Here is a 19,837-nt window from a genome sequence, read left to right as displayed (position 1 = left end):
AGGGAGGGGGTTCATGACAATCACATTTGTTCTGGAGAAACTTCCCTTAGTCAGATAAGGGAAATTTCAAAGAAAGCCTCACCTTGTGCTTTAGGAGAGAAAGAGAAGGGAGAGACAGTGGGTGGGGGAAGATCAGAGAGAGCATGGTCTTGAGGTTATTTGTTTAGTTCAAAGTACACAGTATATCAAAACACCACACTTGGAGTATCATTTTTGGAGCCTCAACAGAAGGAAGAGAGGGAGGGAGGAAATTCCAAGCTTCAGAACTAGAAAATCTTAGAACACTGTACATTGTATCTTTATAAATTACGTGCCACCCACTGGAGAAGGGAGCCACAGGAGAAGCACACACCAACCTGGGCAGGGATGGGGGTCCTGTGGATCCACAGAGGCTGACAGGAGCCCAGCTGCCATCCCCGCAGGGGAGCACCAGGTTAAAACAACAACCAACAGCAACCCTGAAAGACCAAACTAGCTGCAGTGCTAGTCCAGGCGTCATCGATGCAGCTGTGACTATTAACACAAAGATGACAATCCATTTGCGAAATACATTGGGATGAAAAAGTAAGAAGAATTCAGCAGACAAATAGGAAAGGAGTTATGGGAAGAAGAACTTATGAAATACTGTTGATATGGCTCCAATGAGTGGAGGAACACCAGGGTTCTTGGTCCTTCTGCTGAATTAGATAAAACAACATGGACACACATGGAGTGGTTTTAAGGAGCAGAGACTTTAATAAGCAAGAAAGAAGGGAAAAGAAAGAAGAAGCTCCCCTGTACAGAGACAGAGGGAGGGGGGCTCCAAAGCCCAGAGAGGAGACCCCAAGTGCACTGGAAACCAGCCAGGTAAATAAAAAGGCTGGAGGAAGTGGTGTCTGATTCGCATAGGGCTCAGGGGACTGGTTTGACCAAGCATGTCATTCACGTAGATCACGAAAAAAACTAGCCCTCCCACTCTAGCCTTTTCATATCCAAATGCAGGGTGCCATCATGTTCTACACACTTGGGGATATGTGGGGTGGCCATGTTGCCAGGCATATGTGGGGGCAAGGGCAAGAGGACAGTGGTGGGAATGGCCATGTTGGGTGGGCCCAGTTTCTAACTGCTGGCATTCACATATCAAAGGCTGCCAGCCAGGCTCTTAAGAGCCAGGCTTTCCTGCTAGACAAGTAACATTTGTGGAGATGATTTAAAAGAGATGAAAACCTTCTAAGGACCCCTTTTCCTCTCTATCTGCCTAAAATAATTTCTTAATAACTGCTACCACACTGTTTCCAAGAAATGCTGAAGGGAAAGAACATGAGTAGTTTATTCCAGTTCAAGACTTCACACAAACCGTGGACCAAATCCAAGACCAGTTGAATGACCTTATTATCAATGATGATTCCTCTCTAGAAGATTCTGTGATCCACAGCAGTCTAAATCCAAATGCAGAGGAGTTGGCTCCTGGGGTGAAGTACTCACACGTTTGAGCAGATGGGGTGCTCTTTTGTTGGAGGATTTGGATTGACTTTTTGGAAACTGAAATGATTCCTTAGGGTTAACTAACACTCGTTAATGCACACGTTTTTTAAATGCAGAAATACAAATTAAGTTCTAACTGTTAAGCAGATTTCTCAGTTCAGACTTAAATTTACATTTCTCCCCATCAAAAAGAACCTCCTTTTTCTGTCGAAGGCCTGTTAGTTAATTTGAAATAATTCATTGTAGACCAGTATGTCTTTAGTTACTGAAGTTACAAGGTGGGGATCAGATGAGAACTAGTCCTGGCTTTTATGGTACATGACGTTGAAAATGTTAAATTCTGCTCTTAATGTTACATCTGAGGTAGTATGTGATTTGTGTAAGGCCGGTTGCCTCGCCAGAAGGTCGGACACACCCACCTATTCTGCACCCAGTATCTGGCTCTGCACCCAGCACCTATCTCTGCACTCGGCATCAGTCTCTGCTCCCGGCACCTGGCTCTGCGCACGGTTCCCCTGGAAGACTCCGGCTGATGCAACCCTGGCCGGCTTTTGCACCAAAAAAACTGGCCCGACAAACCCACCAACCAATAGCGGCCCACCCCATCCCAATCCCGCTCCCCTGGAGCCAATCAGAGCACCCTACTGTTGCTCGTTCCTCATAGCCATAAACACCCACCCTGCCCCAGGGAGTCGGTGCAACTTCTCTGTCCTCCTTTCCGCGGCCATAGAACCTCACCCTGGCGCTGAATAAATTGTCATTTAATTTTCTTATGCTGGCCTCAGTTTCTTCATCTTAAACTCGGCAATAACTCTTACAATTTGAGAATTTCATCTTCTTCCAGGAAATTACTGCATCATAGCTATGCCTGTGAGAAGTCTAATGTTTGACCAACCCATAATCCAACTGAACGAGGAAATTGTAACATTACGATTTCAGTGGTGCTTTCCTTTGTTAACCATTTTAACAATAGCACAATTTTTCTTTTAACAAAACTAGAATAGTTTCAGCTTCTTAAACTGTATATTCGGGTAGTTAAGCAGCTACACATGTTCAATGGGAATAGTGTGTAAGTTGAAAATACCATTAAAAAAATTATCTTTTCCAAATGTACTTACAAAAAAATAATAGTAGACCCGAAAAAATGAAATTGTTGGCTACTCTAGGGCCCTCTTGATGATGCAACCCACTGAAACAAGAATGATACAAAGGAGAAGTAGTTGGCCCTGGAGAACCCATTTAGAATCAGAGCAGGCCTCCTGCTTAAGGACCTCTCCAGGGACCTCCCTCAATCTCCAAGGCCTAGAGCTGAGATCAAGTCCCTCTTGCCATTGTTATTTGGGAGGCAGAATCAAGGCTTCCCCTTGGACAGACAGACCATGGGGATATTTCCTTGCTCAGAAGTTTCACCCCTGCATTCTCTAAAGGAAAGACAAAGTCGAGGAAAGCCCACAGAGCCCTCTGCTATCTGTGTCTTCTGCTCCACTCCTGGAAAGGATGCCATATAAGAGTCCTCCACTCAGGACATCTTGTTGATCTAGGGAGCCCAAGTGCAGGCAAATTTCCTTCTCATTCAAATCAGTCTTCTCCTAAAACTACCCACTCTGGGAACCCATGAGGGTACAAGTCATGAATCGAGATCAGATGCTCGTTGATAACCTTCCTGAGTTAACCATCAAGGGGAAGGGGACTAGCCACTTTACCTTATTCTGGTCTAGGCTAAATCCTTTAACTATCCATTTTACCAGGTGTTCTCTCATTTCTCACCCCTATCTTTGGTCTTTAACTTCCCTGTGATGGACAAAAATTATCCAAGTTTGACTTGGCTTTTTCCAAATATTCCAAAGAATAGCCCAGTCTTTGTGGACACCATGTTAAGTCCTGAGATTGCTGTGAAAACAGTGGATGTCATAGATTCACAGACATGCTGGAATGGGAAGGCCTTGGAATGACTGATGTTCACAGTCCTCATCTCCGTTCAAGGGATTCCCCCTGCCTGACTTCTGAGAAACCAATATACTCAAGTGTCATTTCTGCTTAGATTGACACAGAAGGGGAGAAGGGGCTTCTATTTAGTACCAGAAACACCCCATGAAGACTGTTTCCCCATCTTTTTTATTTCTAAGCTGGTAGCAGGCATGGTGACTCACACCAGTAATCCTAGTACTTTGGAATTCTGAGGAAGAATGATCCTTTAAAGCCAGGAGTTTGAGACCAGCCTGGCAATACAGTGAGACTCCATCTCTAGAAAAAAATTAAATTAGAAATTAAATTTTTTAAAAAAAATCTAACCTGGACTGAGGCACGAGAATAGCTTCAACCTAGGAGGCGGAGGCTTCAGTGAGCTGAGATCATGACACTGCACTCCAGCCTGGGCAACAGAGTGAGGCTCTGTCTCAAAAAAAAAAAAAAAAAAAAAAAAATTTTAAAATGGAATGAACTTTAAAAACCCTTTTTTTTTTTTTTTTTTTAGAAACTTAAGTGGCTTATGAGCTTACAGTGACAGAGAGAACTTGCACCATGGCCAGGTCTCATAATGCTTCTGTCAGTCACGCAGACACTCATCACGGTCTGCCACCCAGACGGTCAGCCAGAATGTTTATTGCCTATTCACTATGCCAGTCAGCCCTCCTGTGGTTTGCGCTCAGTTCCTTTTGGAAGTGGAGAATAGCACTTCTCAGCGCTCAGGAGTCCCAATTCCCTCCCCTTCCTTCTCCACTCTGAATAATCCCTGCTCTCTTCTCCTTCCTTTCTAGGTCTGATTCTCTGAACTTCTCCTCCCACCTTCTCCATCATGGCCAATAAGTTACTGCTCCAAGCTGGAAAGGACTGATGCAGCCTGACACAGCAAGGCTGCCTCTGCTACAGAATCTGTCCTGGGTCTGCCCGGAAGCTTGACTGCCAGTGCCTCATCCCCAGGCATGCCCTGACACCGATAACCCACTGGAGCATCCTTTTCAGTTCGGAGGGAAACTTGAGTGCTCCATGGAAGTCAGCAACATGACCACAGTCACTGTGTTTGTTCTCCTAGGACTGTCCAATAACCCTCAGGTCCAGGCTCTGCTCTTTGTTCTGTTCCTGGTGATTTACCTCTTCACTCTCCTGGGAAACCTGCTGATGTTGCTGGTGATCAGTACCGATCCCCACCTCCACACCCCCATGTACTTCTTCCTGAGACACCTCTCCTTCCTGGATGCTTTCTATTCCTCAATTATTGTACCTAAACTGCTAGAGAACCTTCTTTCTAAGGGGAAGACAATATCCTTCCTTGAGTGTTTCACCCAGATTTCCCTGGTCATATTCTCCGGAGCTACTGAGTCTTGCCTCCTTTCGGTCATGGCCTATGACCGGTTTCAGGCTGTATGTCATCCACTGTTGTATGTGGTGGTTATAAACAGGAGGGTGTGTGCTGGCCTGGTGGGGACGTCCTGGGCCATAGGAATGGGGACTGGCCTAATTAACACCCTCCTCCTGGCTCAGCAGCACTTCTGTGGCGCTAACCTCATCCACAGTTTCGCCTGTGAGCTTCCTCCAGTGCTCTCATTGACCTGTTCTGACCCCTGCGCCAGCGTCACCTCCATCCTCACCACGATGGCAGTCCTGGGCCTTGGCACCCTTGTCTTTTTGCTGGGTTCCTACAGCCGTATCATCATTACAGCCCTGAGGATCAACTCTGCCGCAGGTCGGAGCAAGATCTTCTCCACCTGCTCTTCTCATTTCCTTGTGGTCACAATCTTTTATAGTTCAGGAATTTTCAGGTATGTCATACTACACCCCCGAATATAAACGTGGGATATTCCTTACCCTGAAGTGGTCTCAGTTGGTAGAATAGAGCATTACAAAATAGCAGGACATTCAAAGTGCCTAGGCTCTAGTTCTGGCTCTGCTGTAGACTAGCTGCATGAATTGCAAAGAATCTATTTTCAGCTGGATGCAGTGGCTCATGCCTGTAATTCCAGCACTTTGGGAGGCCGAGGTGGGTGGATCACTTGAGCCCAGGAGTTGAAGACCAGCCTGGGCAACATGGCAAAACCCCGTCTCTACTAAAAATATAAAAAATAGCCAGACATGGTGGCATGCACCTGTAATCCCTGCTACTCGGGAGGCTGAGGCAGGAGAATTGCTTGAACCTCAGAGGCAAAGGTTGCAGTGAGCGGAAATTGCACTACTGCACTCCAGCCTGGCGACAGAGTGAGACTAGGTCTCAATTGAAAAAAAAAATCTATTTTCTTTCTAAGGCTTCAATTGTCCATTCTGGAAAATGAGTTTAGACTAAGATAAAGATTTTTCTACTTTGTTAACCTAAGATTTGGGAGTTCTCAAGAAGAAATTAGAGAGCCTTCAGTAGATTTTTATTCAGTGCTAGACAAAAAAATAAAACCTATCTTTGAAACAGATGCCATCTTTTTTTCCTACTGGGAGATGTCTCCAAAAATTATTTATGTTGTAGCAATTTACTAGGCATTTACTATACACCAGCTGCTTTACATGGCCAAGCCAATTTTAGCTTGTATCACACTACAAGAGAAATATTATCAAACCACTTTTAGGTCAAGAACCTGAATTTGGGGAGTAACCAGGTTATTTCTCAGCAGTCCCAGAACAAACTAGTAATGGAACCGTAAGTTGGACCGAGATCTGTGCCCTTGCTTACCATGCTTCTCAAAAGCCCATAGCTCTGGCTGCCAAGTCCTCCCTCACCAGAAGACAAAATCATCAAAGCCTGTGCTTTCTACTAGTAAAGTGAAGGTGGATTTGCACAAACTGTCCGATGCTTTTCTCACCTGCCTGTGATGCAGAGAGAAGTCAAGGATAGAGACGGATGATAAGAAGTAGTCCAGTACCTGTAGTCTAGTAGCTAGGAAAGAAAAAAAATAGGTAAAAGAAACAAGAAAAATAGTCCAGGAGAGCTCAACTGAGCTGTGCACCAACCTCTTCGTCTCCCTTTGTCTCATTTCCTCATCTTCTGTAAGGGATACAACTACTTCATAGAACGTTTAGAAAGCGTAAGTTAGATAACAAAAAATAACAGTAAAATGACCATTTTTTTAATAACCAAACACATCAGAACCCACAAGGAACATTCTTGGGATAGCCTATTATAATAATGATGGCACCATTGCAAAAAGATAATACTAGCGCTTCTTTGGAAAATACTCCCAGTAGTACTTAGCAAAATGCACCCAGTACTTTAATCTTATTATTTTGGAATTATATTATATGCCTAACACCTTTTCTCTCCCATTTTATCAGTTTGGGCTTCTTTTTTTAACCAAAAAAAAATGCAACTAAAAGGACAAATGTTTGTTCCACTAAACTTTATACAAATAATATGCAAGGATTCTGAGGGTAATTCCCAGGGCCCTAAAAGTTGGGAATCATGACAACATTTTGAACTAATCACACAGTGTTACACAAACAGTCATCACAAGATGAGAACATTGTGTTTCTGTACTGTTGTATATAAAGAGAAAAACTCGGCCGGGCGCGGTGACTCATGCCTGTAATCCCAGCACTTTGGGAGGCCGGGGCGGGCGGAACACGAGGTCAAGAGATCGAGACCATCCTGGCCAACATGGTGAAATGCCGTCTCCACTAAAAATACAAAATTTAGCTGGGCGTGGTGGTGTGCGCCTGTAGTCCCAGCTACTCAGGAGGCTGAGGCAGGAGAATTGCTTGAACCTGGGAGGCAGAGGTTGCAGTGAGCCAAGATCGGACCACTGCACTCCAGCCTGGCCCCTGGCAACAGAGTGAGACTCTGTCTCAAAAATAATAATAATAATAAAGAGAAAAACTCCTCTTATGATCATCATAGCTATTAAGAAAGAATGCTTTGAAGAGTATGAAATGCTATGGAAATGTATGAAATTATCATTCATTTTATTTATTTTATTTTTTTGTTTTACTTTTTATCTGTCCCGAATATTAATTCTGTTCTAACCTGCAGCCCTTGATGTGCTGTAGAACTGCTTGTTCCTCAGAGCAGCTTCTATAACTTTCTGTGTGAGCTCACTCATGTTTGGAAGCATTTGAAGGCAGAAATGACTGACTTTTCACAGATCAGCCATTTCTAGATGCTGCCACCAGAGAACGTCAGCTCAGCTCTGAAGACCCCCTTTGCAGAGTCTTTGCAGGGAGGGGATGGATTGTTGCTGCCAAAAGTAAGCATTGTCACCATTGTCATAAACTGCTTTTCTGTGCAATTCCCTTCAAGGTATATGACTCCAGCGTCTGGCTCAGCCCTAGAACAAGTACTCTCTGTGCAATACAGTGTGATAACCCCCCTGCTGAACCCTCTCATCTACAGTCTGAAGAACCAAGAGGTAAAGGTGGCTCTGAGGAAGATACTGGCCAGGAAGCCCAGACTTCCTTTGTAGTCCAGCACCCCTGCCTCAGCAGGAGAAAAAGTTATGGGGAGAATAGGAGGGAGGAAGAGCTATCTCCACTTGGCTGTCTCAGCATTCATCTCTTTCCAAAACAGAGACCTTCGTTTCTGTTACTCCAATGCCCTGCTCCCAGCCAAGGGCAATGAGAAAACTGTCACAGAGCAGGAAGCACCCATCACAGGGGGCCCAGTCAAGAAAATCCTCGGGGCATCAATGGCCATTTCTATAGCTACTGCTTTTTCCTCTCATTTCTTGCCTTTTTTTGCCTCTCTTCTTCCTGCCTCTCCCTCTCCCTTTTACTTATGTCTGTGCACAAAAGGTAAATCAACCTATCAGACCACTAGCAAATGTCCTGCTGGATTCTGGGCTAGTCCCATCTTGGCACTGTGACCTAACTCCTCTTTTGTTCTCATGCCAAAAGGTCCCTGGAAAGATCTACATCCCATAACAACTTAGAAACAAATCAGCTAAAATAAGAGTGTCTCCTCCTGTCTTCATCCTTAACAAGTAGCAGCTAAAGTAGAGCCTAGGTGTGGGGTACATCCTGCAGTCCCAGCTCCTTGAGAGACTGAAGCAGGAGGATCACTTAAACTCAGGAGTTTGAGTCTGTAGTGTGCTGTGCTCACACTGTGGACAGCCACTGCCCTCTAGACAGGGCAACGTTGTGAGACCCCATGTCTAAATAAACGAATAAATAAAGTAGTGCCTAGAAAACAGCATATCCTCAATAACCTTTTGGTGACAAATCAAGGGGTGAAGGAAAAAATGAATGTGGATCACCTGAAGTCTTTTCTTTTGCATGATCCCAAGAAATGGGAGGAGGTGAGTATCTCCCTCTAAAGTAGAAGGGTCTTAAGAGCAAAACCTCTGATAACTTCGGTGTCCCTGGGTCTAGTACCTCCTGTCGCCTAATAGGCTCTCAACTAGTGTTCAATACATGAAAAAAGTGAATGGATGAGAGAGAAAAGGACTGGGAGAAGAAACATGAAATAACTCTTTGAGGCCGGGTGTCGTGGCTCACACCTATAATCCCAGCAGTTTGGGAGGCTGAAGTGGGAGGATCACTTGAGGTCAGGAGTTCAAGACCAGCCTGGCCAACATGATCATGATGAAAGCCCATCTCTACGAAAAATATAAAAGTTAGCTGGGCGTAGAGGCACATGCCTGTAATCCCAGCTATTCAGGAGGCTGAGGCAGGACAATGGCTTGAAATAGGGGGGCGGAGGTTGCGGTGAGCCAAGTTCATGCCGCAGCACTCCAACCTGGGCAACAGAGCAAGACTCGGTCTCAAAAAAAAAGAAAGAAAGAAAGATTTTATCTGATACAATTCCTGCCTTCATAACAAGATAGGTATCAGGGAAAAGCAGCAGGGAGGAGAAAGCAGAGTAAGAGGAGGGGACGAAACTGCTATGCTGTGCACCACCGGGAGTCTTTCTCACGCAGAGTTCAGTAATGGTCTGCTCTCTGAGAGCCACTCCCTGGAGCCTCCCCACCCCCCACATTAGCCGGGATGACCTCAGACCTCTGCCTGGCTTAGAGCTTCATGTTAGGCCTAAAGGAAAGAGGAGGTGGAGAAAGCAGAACAGATGCTCAGCAGCCATGCTGCCTTCTATTCGGCTCTCAAGAAAGTTCTCAGGAAGAGAACAGCAGTTTCCTATCCTGCTTCTACCCAAATGCCAAGAGAACTGCATCTATGTATCAAGTCTGCTTCCATGCCAAAAGAAAAAGAAAAGTAACCATATGAGGTGATGATATGTTCATTCGCTTGCTTGTGGTGGTCATTTAAGTGTGTACACACAAGAAAACATCAAGTTGTACACCTTCAACATATACGATTTTTATTTGTAAAAGAGGAGGAAGAGGAGATGAAGAATACTGCTGATGTATATGTCATAAAGATGATCTGGCCATACCTCACTGGATAAAGGAGGCAACGTATAGATTTATTGATTTATTTTCTCAAAAGAATTCATAGTTCAGTGAACACTACATTAAACATTGACATAAAAAAAATGTAGAGGCTGGGCACGGTGGCTCACACCTGTAATACCAGCACCTCGGGAGGCCGAGATGGGTGAATGACTTGAGGTCAGGAGTTCGAGACAAGCCTGACCAACATGGTGAAACCCAGTGTCTACTAAAAATACAAAAGTTAGCCAGGCACGATGGCACACGCCTGTAATCCCAACTACTCCAGAGGCTGAGGCAGGAGAATCGCATGAACCCAGGAGGCAAAGTTCGCAGTGAGCCGAGATTATGCCATTGCACTCCAGCCTGGGCAACAAGGGTGAAACTTCATCTCAAAAAAAAGAAGAAAAAAATATATATAAGCCAATGAGGGGAAAATAAGTACAGGTTAGGAACGAGAGAATTTGCCTGAGAATTCCAAATGCAGACCCCAAATGCCTTTTGTAGTGTTGCTTGTACCAAAGAACATGGCATTTTGTTTGTTTATTTGATTTAATACACTGATTATTTTACAATTCAACACGCTAAAATTAAACAGAGTAGAAACGCACAAAAATTGCTCTGTAGTACTAGTACAGAGTAAGCATCTATAAACATTTGTATCATAACGCCCTGTAACAAATGAATACTTTAAAAAAAGAAAAAGACCTCTTTCATATCAGTTCCCTGGCTTCTATCTGCTCTTGATCTTCGGACCTCAGGCTAAGGTTCTCTCTACAGTTAAATCTGTTATTGTCGGTTCCTTCAGCAAGGCTCCTGAAGATCGTGAACTCATATATGGTGCACTTCTCCTCACAGGTGAACTTCCTGTCTTCTCTGTGGGATGAAGGCCAGGGCCGTGGAGCTGAGCAACAAGGTGAATGTCATTCTCAGTTCCTTCAGAGTGTGGCAAATTAAATTGTAGTTTGGAAAGCCGGATTTTAAGGCAGGAATTGATCTCAGAAAACTATTTAAACCAAAACCCTCATTTTAAGATTAGGAAACTGAGGCACAGAGAATGGAGATGACCTGCCCAGGATCAGACCATCAATGAGTAGCAGAAACAGATTTTAGGACCCAAATTTCCTGACTCTTCTTCTTTCACATATCCCATAATTATTAAAATGAATGAAGTCCTCCAAACATTCTCCTTAAAAGCAAGCAAAGCGCAAGAAGAAATAATAAAGTGGAGGGTCCAAACCCAAAGGCCCCAAGTTCTCAGATTCTTCAGCATCACTGAGCTGATTGTCAGGGCCCCTGTTCTGTCTCTGGTTTCCAGAGACAGGGAGAGTTCCTTTCACAACTCCTCATGAAGGGTAAAGAAAACCCTCAACCCCTCAAGTCACCCATTATAGATTCTTGGGTTCCCACCTATGGTCTCCCTTTTCCCACCCCACATCTCCCCTTGTCAAAATCCCACACAATTTTGAAATCAGCCTAAACGCTCTCCCTTTCAGGAATCCTTTCCTGATTCCTTTTCCCAACATCTCCTCCAAATATAAATGATCTTTTCTTTTGTGAATGCCCAGGGCACATTTCTGACCTTTCTCATGATGCTTATAACTCTCTTTCTTACAGTATAACTATTTATTAATGTTTATCTTGTCTCTCCCATCAGTCCTTGAGGAAAGAGGCCATTCAGCCAAATTCATGTTTTGGGGGTTTTGTTTGTTTTGAGATGGAGCGCCCAGGCTGGAGTGCAATGGCGCGATCTCGGCTCACTGCAACCTCCACCTCCCAGGTTCAAACAATTCTTCTCCTGTCTCAGTCTCCCGAGTATCTGGAATTACAGGTGCCTGCCACCACACCCAACTAATTTTTGTATTTTGGGTAGAGATGGGGTTTGACCATGTTGGCCAGACTGGTCTCGAACCCCTGACCTCAAGTGATCTGTTCACCTCAGCCTCCCAAAGTGCTGGAATTACTGGCATTAGCACTGTGCCTGACCAGTGTTCAGTCAACTTTGGATCTCTCAACAGTTCCTTGAATAGATTAGGTGATCAATAAAAGTTCGTTGCATTGAATTGGTATAGGAAGTAACCTTCGCCTTTCTATTGTAAATTCAGCCTTCTTCTTCTTCAGTAGAGATGGAATGTGGCTATGACCTATGGCTTCAGAGTCCACCCACTCACCCTATTTCTTCCCCTTCCCTCCAGGGGAAAAAAAATACAGCCAGTGACTCCAAATTGGGCCCTTTATTTAAGACAGAGGTGAGATCTGTGCTGTAGTGAAAGTGTCATCTGGGACACTGAGCAAGGGTCTAGAGCTCAGTGCACCACTCAGGCATCCCTGGAAAACAGTCCTCAAGAGTTCAGTGGTGTCACTACAGGGCCCAAGCCTCAGAGTCAGATAAGCTTAGGGGAAGAGAAAGAAGCAAGCTGAGGTAGCATTAGGGAAGAGGCATTCCAGGAGCGTGGACCGGGCAGGACTGGCAAGGACAGCAGACGCTCACAACTTCTCACAAAGCCACTGTTCCAGGTTGTCACTGCAGAGGGCTTTATGGGCCAACCTGATAATGAAGAAGGGGACAAGGTGAGTTAGCGGACTGGATCTTGGCTTGAATTTCCACCTAGATTTATTCCCAGGAGGGCTGAAGTGGAAGAGCGTGGATGAGAATTACGGAGAGACACTCCTGGCCTTATGGCTAGGGACACAAGCCGTCAAGTGGGATACAGTTCATAAAAAATAATCCAAGAAAATTGTAGGGTTAGAGAAGATATGCAGTGATACCAGCGGCTTACTTTAGGGCATAGAACTGAACGAGTGGAATTAGATGTCCAAGTCTAGGTGGAAGGAGACCTGGGTCTGAGCCCTCCATCGGGCAACCCCTTTGTAGGAGAGTTACTACCAAGGAGTGGAGTCAGGGAGATTTAAACATGGAAACCTGAGTCTCTAGGTAAGTTTTGTTTTGGAGACTATATTCTAGATTAAATGACCAGGAGATAGAGTGAGAGGAGAGTGGTGCTGTGCTAACGGGGGCAGGGGAAGGAGGATGGGAAACAGCAAATAGAATACGGATTCACCAGTAGTCAATTCCTTTCATGTCCAGGATCTTCTTGGCACACATTATGTCATCAGTAATGTCATCATCCAGGAACTCTGGCAGGAGTTACAGGGAAAGGAATGAGAGAGCTGAGAAGTATTACCCAGAAAGGCAATGAGTTCCTCTAATCCCTGGATCCAGTGGGTTCTCTAAACTCAAGGCTTGTGCCTGTTGTCTTTCTATACGAAAGGACCAATATGGTAATGTCTAACCCTGGGTAAGGGACTTCCTTAATTTCCCTAGGATATCTCTGAAGGAATCATCAGCTTCATCCACTGACTTATCCTGAAAATGCAGAGAATCATACCCCAAGACTCTCAGACAGCTCAAATTGTCTACCTACAAACCTCAGAGAACTGTCTGGGGATTTGGCGACCATGAAAAATCCAGATTACTTACTTCTTACTTCTTACTCAGTACTGCCAATTTAAGTCCCACAATTTTTGTAGAGCCCAGGCAAGGCAATGAAGCCTGAGGTCTGCTTGACACTAAAAAGGAGATTATCCCAGGGGCAGCCCTCAGAAAAACAGAGAAACAGGGTTATAGGGGCTACTCACTGTCACAGGAGATGTCACAGATATTCCTTGACTGAGGGACCTGGTTGCTCTTGCACCAATGCTTATTACTGATCTGGAAGAGTCCATATTCCGTGCTGCCCTTGTTTACAACCATGGCTTGTGTATCATAACCACTGGTGTGAAACATGGTACAGATGACTGAGGGAAAGATGAGAAAGAGATATCACAGAGATGTCCGTGACCCGCATAAAGGAGGAACTGTCGTTCTCAGACATAAAAATGCTTTCCAGTCAATCTCCAAAGATGGCAAAGCTCAGAGTACCTTGATGAGATGAGACGGAGAGTTCCAAAAAAAAAAAAAACCAGACAATAAGAGAAAGAAAGCATGGGAAAATAAAAGGGCCTGGGTGCGAAGGCTCACGCCGGTAATTCCAGCACTTAGGGAGGCCGAGGAGGGCAGATCGCCTGAGGTCAGAAGTTTGAGACCAGCCTGGCTAACGTGGTGAAACCCCATCTCTACGAAAAATACAAAATTAGCCAGGCATGGTGGTGGGCACCTGTAATTCCAGCTACTCAGGAGGCTGAGGCAGGACAATCACTTGAACCCTGGAGGCAGAGGTTGCGTGAGCTGAGATTACACCACTGCACTTCAGCCTGGCAACAAGAGTGAAACTCCATCTCAAAAAAAAATAAAAAATCATAAATAAATACATGAAATAAAAGAGCATGCAAATGAGCAGAAAAGATGATTCAATAATTAAGTGAAAGTGGAGGAAGGAGGGGATGGAGGAGAGAAACACACGAGGAACGGATGAAACAAGGGAGCAGGGAACTCACATTCAGGCAAAGAGATGCCTCTATAACCATCCAAGGCTTTCAGCTCCTGGGACAGCTCACATTTTGTAAATTGCTTGGCAGGGATGGCAGGGAACAGGATGCCCACCAGGAGCAGAGGGACAAAGGACATCATTTTGGCTGTCCCCAAGAACCTGAAATGAAAGCATCACTCAGTTTCACCTCTTTATATTCATGCAGAAAGCCTCAGGGGCTCTGGAACCAAGCCCTACATCTAGGAAGAGAATGAAAAGAGATTGATCATGCCAAGACAGAAACGCTGAGCCTGCCAGCTTCCTTCCAAAATTCACCTTACTTTTCCTTTTCCTCCCCCAGTATCTAGTCCATACCAGGTATTGTTCTCTGCCCAGAAAGAGTTCAAAGAATGATCTTGCTTCCCATTTGGCTTTGTTTATCCCTTTGTTTCCTGTAAGGTTGGTTCGAGGAAGCACTGTCTTTGGTTACTTTAGGAACAAAGGAGTGCCCGGGGGGCGATTAAAGTGAGGCAATCCGAAAATACAATCAAGTTCTATGGCCAGCTTCCCCCTCCCCACTAGAGACATACAGAATGTGGAGGGGGGTGTATGTCATCACATGCCACAGTTCCAGGATCAGACCTTGCCCTCGTCCAGCCAACTCAGCCATGTAACAAAGCCCAGGATGAGTTCCTTGATGTGGTAGTTCATGACTGAAAAATCAGAAATAGGGATAGAATATGGGAACGTAGACTACAGCAATCAGATATAACTTGGATCCTAAGACTTCCTACTTAAGGAAAATGCATAATTGAAAAGCTTGTATGAAAGCATCTAGGCCAGGCACAGTGGCTCACATCTGTAATCCCAGCACTTTGGTAGGCCAAGGCTGGTGGATCACTTGAGCCCAGGAGTTCGAGACCAGCCTGGGCAACATGGTAAAACCCCATCTCTACCAAAAAATAATACAAAAATCAGCTGGGCATGGTGGCATGTGCCTGTAGTCCCAGCTACTTGAGGAGTTGAGGCGGGAAAAACCACTTGAGCACAGGAGGTCAAGGCTGCAGTGAGCCACGTTCACTCCACTTCACTCCATCAATCCCAGGAGACAAAATGAGACCCTGTCATTTCAAAAAAAAAAAAAAGAAGAAGAAGAATCTATCTGTCCTACTAGCTATTATCAGATTCCCCACACCTAACCACTCCTACCATAAATAATCAAATACTACATTGGCATTAATTAAGACATTACAAAACTCCCAGACTAATAGCTTGTAACAGATTTATTTATAGAAGAACTTGACAACCTCAGAGTTGGCCACAGAAAGTGGGAAAGATCCAAGCCAGTGGAAAGATTGGACTTTAAGCACTTTAAAGCTGAACAAGAATATGTCTGGGATCTCTATAAGGTCAGTGGCCCTGAGCAAGTAGAATTGTGGGTGCTAGTTCTGAATAGTTCCTTTTTGTCATGACAACAAGTAGCTGTTAGTTCCCTCACGCCACCACCATTCATCTTCCTTATCCTCATCTCTAAACCTGATTTCTTCTTCTTCTTTTTTTTTTTTTTTTTTTTTTTCGAGGACCATGTCGCACTCTGTTGCCCAGGCTGAAATGCGGTGGCACAAATCTTGGTTCACTGCTACCTACCTCTGCTGTAGCAGGACAAGCCACAAACGAAACCTCCAGGACACCAGATTTGAAGAAGGAAGTGGCTTTATTTGGCTGGGAGTATCAATGGACTTGAATCTCAAGAACCAAGCTCCCCGACAAAGAAAATCCTAGCCCTTTTAAAGGCTTACAATCCTAGAAAGTACATGTGAGAGGGTCCTGATCCATGAAGTAGATTGAGCAAGAACAATGCTTCCCAGAGGGCGTTTCTCCATATCAGCCTGTGATCTATAGATAGGAGTGCAATTAAGGGTGAGGGGTTTAATCTTTAACCTCCAGGCCAGGTCAGCAGCACCAGCTGACCTTGCCACTGACCTCATCCCTGCTGTGTCTCAACTTTTACTTCCTCCTCCTTTGAGACAAGAAACAGGAAAGAGGGATCTCTTCTCTCATTTCCCCGCTTTGAGAACCTCACTTACTAGTGGGAATTCTCACCCTCACCTTCACGTTCTAGGTTCTGTGAAACCAGTCGATAGTGATTCAAGTAGTACACTTGCAATGAAGTCTTCTGGTGAACTACAGTGGTAACAAACCCTCTAATCATTTGGAGAAGCAAGGGTAGCAAGCAGGGGAGTAGTAAGCAAGTGCCTGTTACCAGCAGTACACCTATGATGAGGGTGTGCTGTTTTAAATCTTGCTAAAGCTCGGAACCATTTCCCAAATATAGATTCTGGATCAGACCCATGCCAAACCTGCAGAGGCACGCATGCCAGTTTTGATGCATCTCTTGCCATGTTTTCAACTACCGGACCCTGCTTGTCTATATGCAGACAGTAGTTGGTCAGATTGAACTTTCCACAAACCACTCCTTCAGCTGCCAGCACTACCCAAAGGAGAAATGCCATCTATCAGAACAGGTCAACTGTTCTGATACATGGCATTTCTACTTTGGGTCTCTTGCCGGGCTAAAAGAGTCAAGGCCTTGCCAGTTTCATTAGTGATTATTTCTATGACAACCTGCAATTGGATGATCCAATTAAGTATATAAATGGGGGTCCGATAGCCCCAGGAGCCATGTTGTGCCCATGTGGCAGGCCCATAGTACTGTATGATTCTTTCAGGGGGCCACTCGTCATCCTTCTAATTACCTATGGCCAGGCTCCTCATTTCTTGGGAAGCCCTTATACAGGGTAGCCTAATAATTCACCTGTCCTCACCAGCAACAGGAAGAAGGATGGCTTAATGGTGCCAATGACGCAGCTGCCTGTACATCTGTCAGGTAACTTGGCATAGGCTCTACGCCCACATATCCAGTATTCAGATAGAATTCAGGATAGGCCCTTGCAGCTTGCAACTGGGGAATTTCTGGAGTGGGTTCCTTTCGGTGTAGTTTGAACCCCACCAGGTAACTGCTCTTGCCATCTCTTTGTACAGCCTTTGTCCTAGACAACTAAGTTTTCCTACGGGGACAGTGAAGTCCTTCGCTTCTCTAGCCAAGCAGTACTGTCCAATGATTGAGGTCTTTAGGACCCAGAAGTTGTCAGTCTGGACACTCTGAACTGGGGTTATGTTAAGAGCAGGATCGGAAGGCACCAGCTCTCCGGGCTCCCATGGCCATCGGTCACCTATGGTAGTTCCCCCACATATATAAGAAGAGGTGACATTAAGAGAACGGGCTACATTTTCAACTGGTTGAAGGAACAAATTCTTTGTCTTATTCAGGAGTTCTGGCACTGGCTCTCCTAACTCATCATAAAAAGTTTGGTATACTGGTTTGGCGGAGCACCTTTGGACTTCCCCTCGAATTCAAATCTTAGCCCGTGGGTCGAGTCCAGTCTCATTAATCCCTAAGGTAACCTACTCCCCTGTTTTCCAACAGGGGTTTAAGGGATTAGTAATTATTAGTCCTAATGGATTACAGTGTCCAGGAGGGATTATGTTTTTCCCTTCCAAAGGAGGACGGGGTCATTCTCATTATTTTCCAAGAATGAGAATGGCCCAAACTATACATGACCAGTAGGTACATTCTTGACGCCAGTACATTTCTTGGTAGATATTTGTTTTCACACCATCGAAGTTCAGGATGATTTGCTTGGGAATTCCTTTTTCCTCTGTCCTAGCTATTACCTTGCTTGGGTCACTCCAAAAGCCTGTCCTGAGCCTTATTTCAAAAACAGTAGACATGGGGGGTGGGGGAGTTCAAAGGGGTCATAACAGACAGTAGGCTGCCCATCCCTGGACTACACACCTTGTACATGCCGTTATACAAACAAGTCCACTTTTGAGTTCCTGTACATTCATAATAGCTATAGGACAAGAGAATTGCGGTGACCTTCTATCCTATCTCAGTAACTTGATGTATACACTGAGAACAGTCTTCAAAGTCAGTTAAAGTCCTTATTGCATCAGTCCAAATTCAAAAGAGAATGAGTTCCATGATGAATTTCCTCGTGCTTCGTGTGTGGACCAGCCAGCTTCCAGGGTGTGGCTGACGCAGGGCTGGCCGTCTTCCACAGGATCACTTTACAGGAGTTGTCCAGATCCAATTCCACCTCCAAGTCTCAGCTGCTGCAACTTTTATGTGGCTGTGGTGGATCCAAGCTGGGATTTTTTTCTACCTTCATGGCTGTGGGAGTGGTCAGGATTATAGTCTGGGGTCCTTTCCACCATGGCCTCAGGGAGGCTACATTCCAGTCCTTAATCCATACGTGATCACCTGGTGAGAAAGGGTGAACTGGGAAGAATAAGCTTACTGGGCATCTTTCATTAACCCAAGCTGAAATGGTTTGGGTAATTTTCCCTAAAGCCTGTAGCTGTTGCTACAGTTCAATCTCACCTAATCCCCGAGGAGTCCCTGAGAGTCCCTGTAGCATGGGAGGGGGTCCATGGTACAGTATCTCATAAGCGAAATACCCTGTCTTCTTAGAAGGGGTGCATCTCATCTTAAACAATATCATGGGAGTGCTTGTATCCACTTTAATCCTGTTTCTTGACACACTTTCCTGAAGCCATTTTTGATAGTCCAATTCATACGCTTCACCTTTCCAGAACTCTGTGGTCAGTAGGCGGTGTGCAGCTTCCAGGTGATCCCCAACACTTTTGCTGTCTTCTAAGCCAATCTGCCACAAACAAACACTAGCCAATGCACAATAGCAAGCAGTCCATACCTAGGGATGAGATCTCAGAAAAGCACATGAGTTACTTAACAGGCTTTCTCGGTTCATGTTGGATAAGCCTCTACCCACCCAGAGTATTACACATGAGAACTAGTAAATACTTGTTACCTCCACACTTGGGCATCTCCGTGAAGTCTACTTGAAGATCTTCAAAAGGGGCTGCTCCGTAAGCTTGTATACCAAGCAGGATGGTGGGACCTTGCCTAGTATTGTATTGTCAGCAAGTGACGCACCGCTACGCTACTGTTTTGGCCAGAGCCAATAGATGTGAGAGGTAGAAATAGCAGCCTAGCAACTTTTCGAGTGATTCTTGGCCTAAGCAGATGGTTCCATGTAGCTGTGGCACAGCTGTCCTTCTGTCCAGTAACTGGTTCCATCCCTCTTTTATTGCCTGCCCTCCTTCTGCCTGGAAAAAAGTCATTCTCTTCCTTAGAATAAGTAGGCACCAAGTCAGGTGATTGAGGGAGTAAGGGGCTAGAACTGCAAGATTACTACTACCCACATATAAACCAAAACAAGTCCAGGGTACTGAAGCCAGTTACAGAGAAACAAAATCAAATCCAGAGTACTGGCACACTGTAGGGGATCAGGCCACGCTTCCACCCAGAGGGGGTGGGCAAGTTCCCAAGACCGGTCCTGACGTCTAGACTCCCAACGCCAGTTCTTTCCCAGTGTTCAGACTCTGTGGATCCCCTGCAGGGGCCTGCCTCACTTTGCTCTGACAAGGCATTCCACCAAGGCAAGTGCCTACCAGGGAGCACTCTCAGGACCCATGTCACCTAAGCGGGCTGGAGTCCCCTGCAGGGATGCTTCGAAGGGCAGGATTAAATTGCCTAAGAGGTTGTCTCGACTGTCCACTGACCACAACACTTATTGTTTCCCGGTC

General features: G+C 45.2%; 2 protein-coding genes across 2 annotated transcripts; one reads left to right on the top strand and one right to left on the bottom strand.

Moving 5' to 3' along the window:
- The first annotated feature begins 4,369 nt into the window (after positions 1-4,369).
- LOC116562736 (olfactory receptor 8S1) lies at positions 4,370-7,841 on the top strand. The gene is made up of 2 exons (XM_032295043.1): positions 4,370-5,222; positions 7,679-7,841. Exons 1-2 carry the CDS (start codon positions 4,450-4,452, stop codon positions 7,839-7,841), a joined length of 936 nt encoding a protein of 311 aa, XP_032150934.1. The 5' UTR covers positions 4,370-4,449.
- A 3,777-nt stretch (positions 7,842-11,618) lies between these two features.
- On the bottom strand, positions 11,619-15,067 carry LALBA (lactalbumin alpha). The gene is made up of 4 exons (XM_032295029.1): positions 14,196-15,067; positions 13,398-13,556; positions 12,821-12,896; positions 11,619-12,306 (listed from the first exon to the last, which is right to left on the bottom strand). The coding sequence occupies exons 1-4, from the start codon at positions 14,326-14,328 to the stop codon at positions 12,246-12,248; spliced, it is 429 nt and encodes a 142-aa protein (XP_032150920.1). The 5' UTR covers positions 14,329-15,067; the 3' UTR covers positions 11,619-12,245.
- Between the last annotated feature and the right edge of the window lie 4,770 nt (positions 15,068-19,837).

Source organism: Sapajus apella, unplaced genomic scaffold (genome assembly GCF_009761245.1).
Source record: "Sapajus apella isolate SASKATOON/1434 unplaced genomic scaffold, GSC_monkey_1.0 scaffold2, whole genome shotgun sequence".
NCBI lineage: Eukaryota > Metazoa > Chordata > Mammalia > Primates > Cebidae > Sapajus > Sapajus apella.
The sequence above is the reverse complement of the archived record's forward strand: the minus strand, read 5'-3'. Positions and strand labels throughout refer to the sequence as shown.

Coding starts and splice junctions, on each gene's coding strand:
- LOC116562736 (XM_032295043.1), top strand. CDS start 4,450: ATGGAAGTCAGCAACATGACCACAGTCACTGTGTTTGTTCTCCTAGGA. Junction 5,223..7,678: donor TATAGTTCAGGAATTTTCAG/GTATGTCATACT, acceptor ATTCCCTTCAAG/GTATATGACTCCAGCGTCTG.
- LALBA (XM_032295029.1), bottom strand. CDS start 14,328: ATGATGTCCTTTGTCCCTCTGCTCCTGGTGGGCATCCTGTTCCCTGCC. Junction 12,897..13,397: donor CTGTGACATCTCCTGTGACA/GTGAGTAGCCCC, acceptor AACTCCTGCCAG/AGTTCCTGGATGATGACATT. Junction 12,307..12,820: donor ATGAAAGGAATTGACTACTG/GTGAATCCGTAT, acceptor CTTCATTATCAG/GTTGGCCCATAAAGCCCTCT.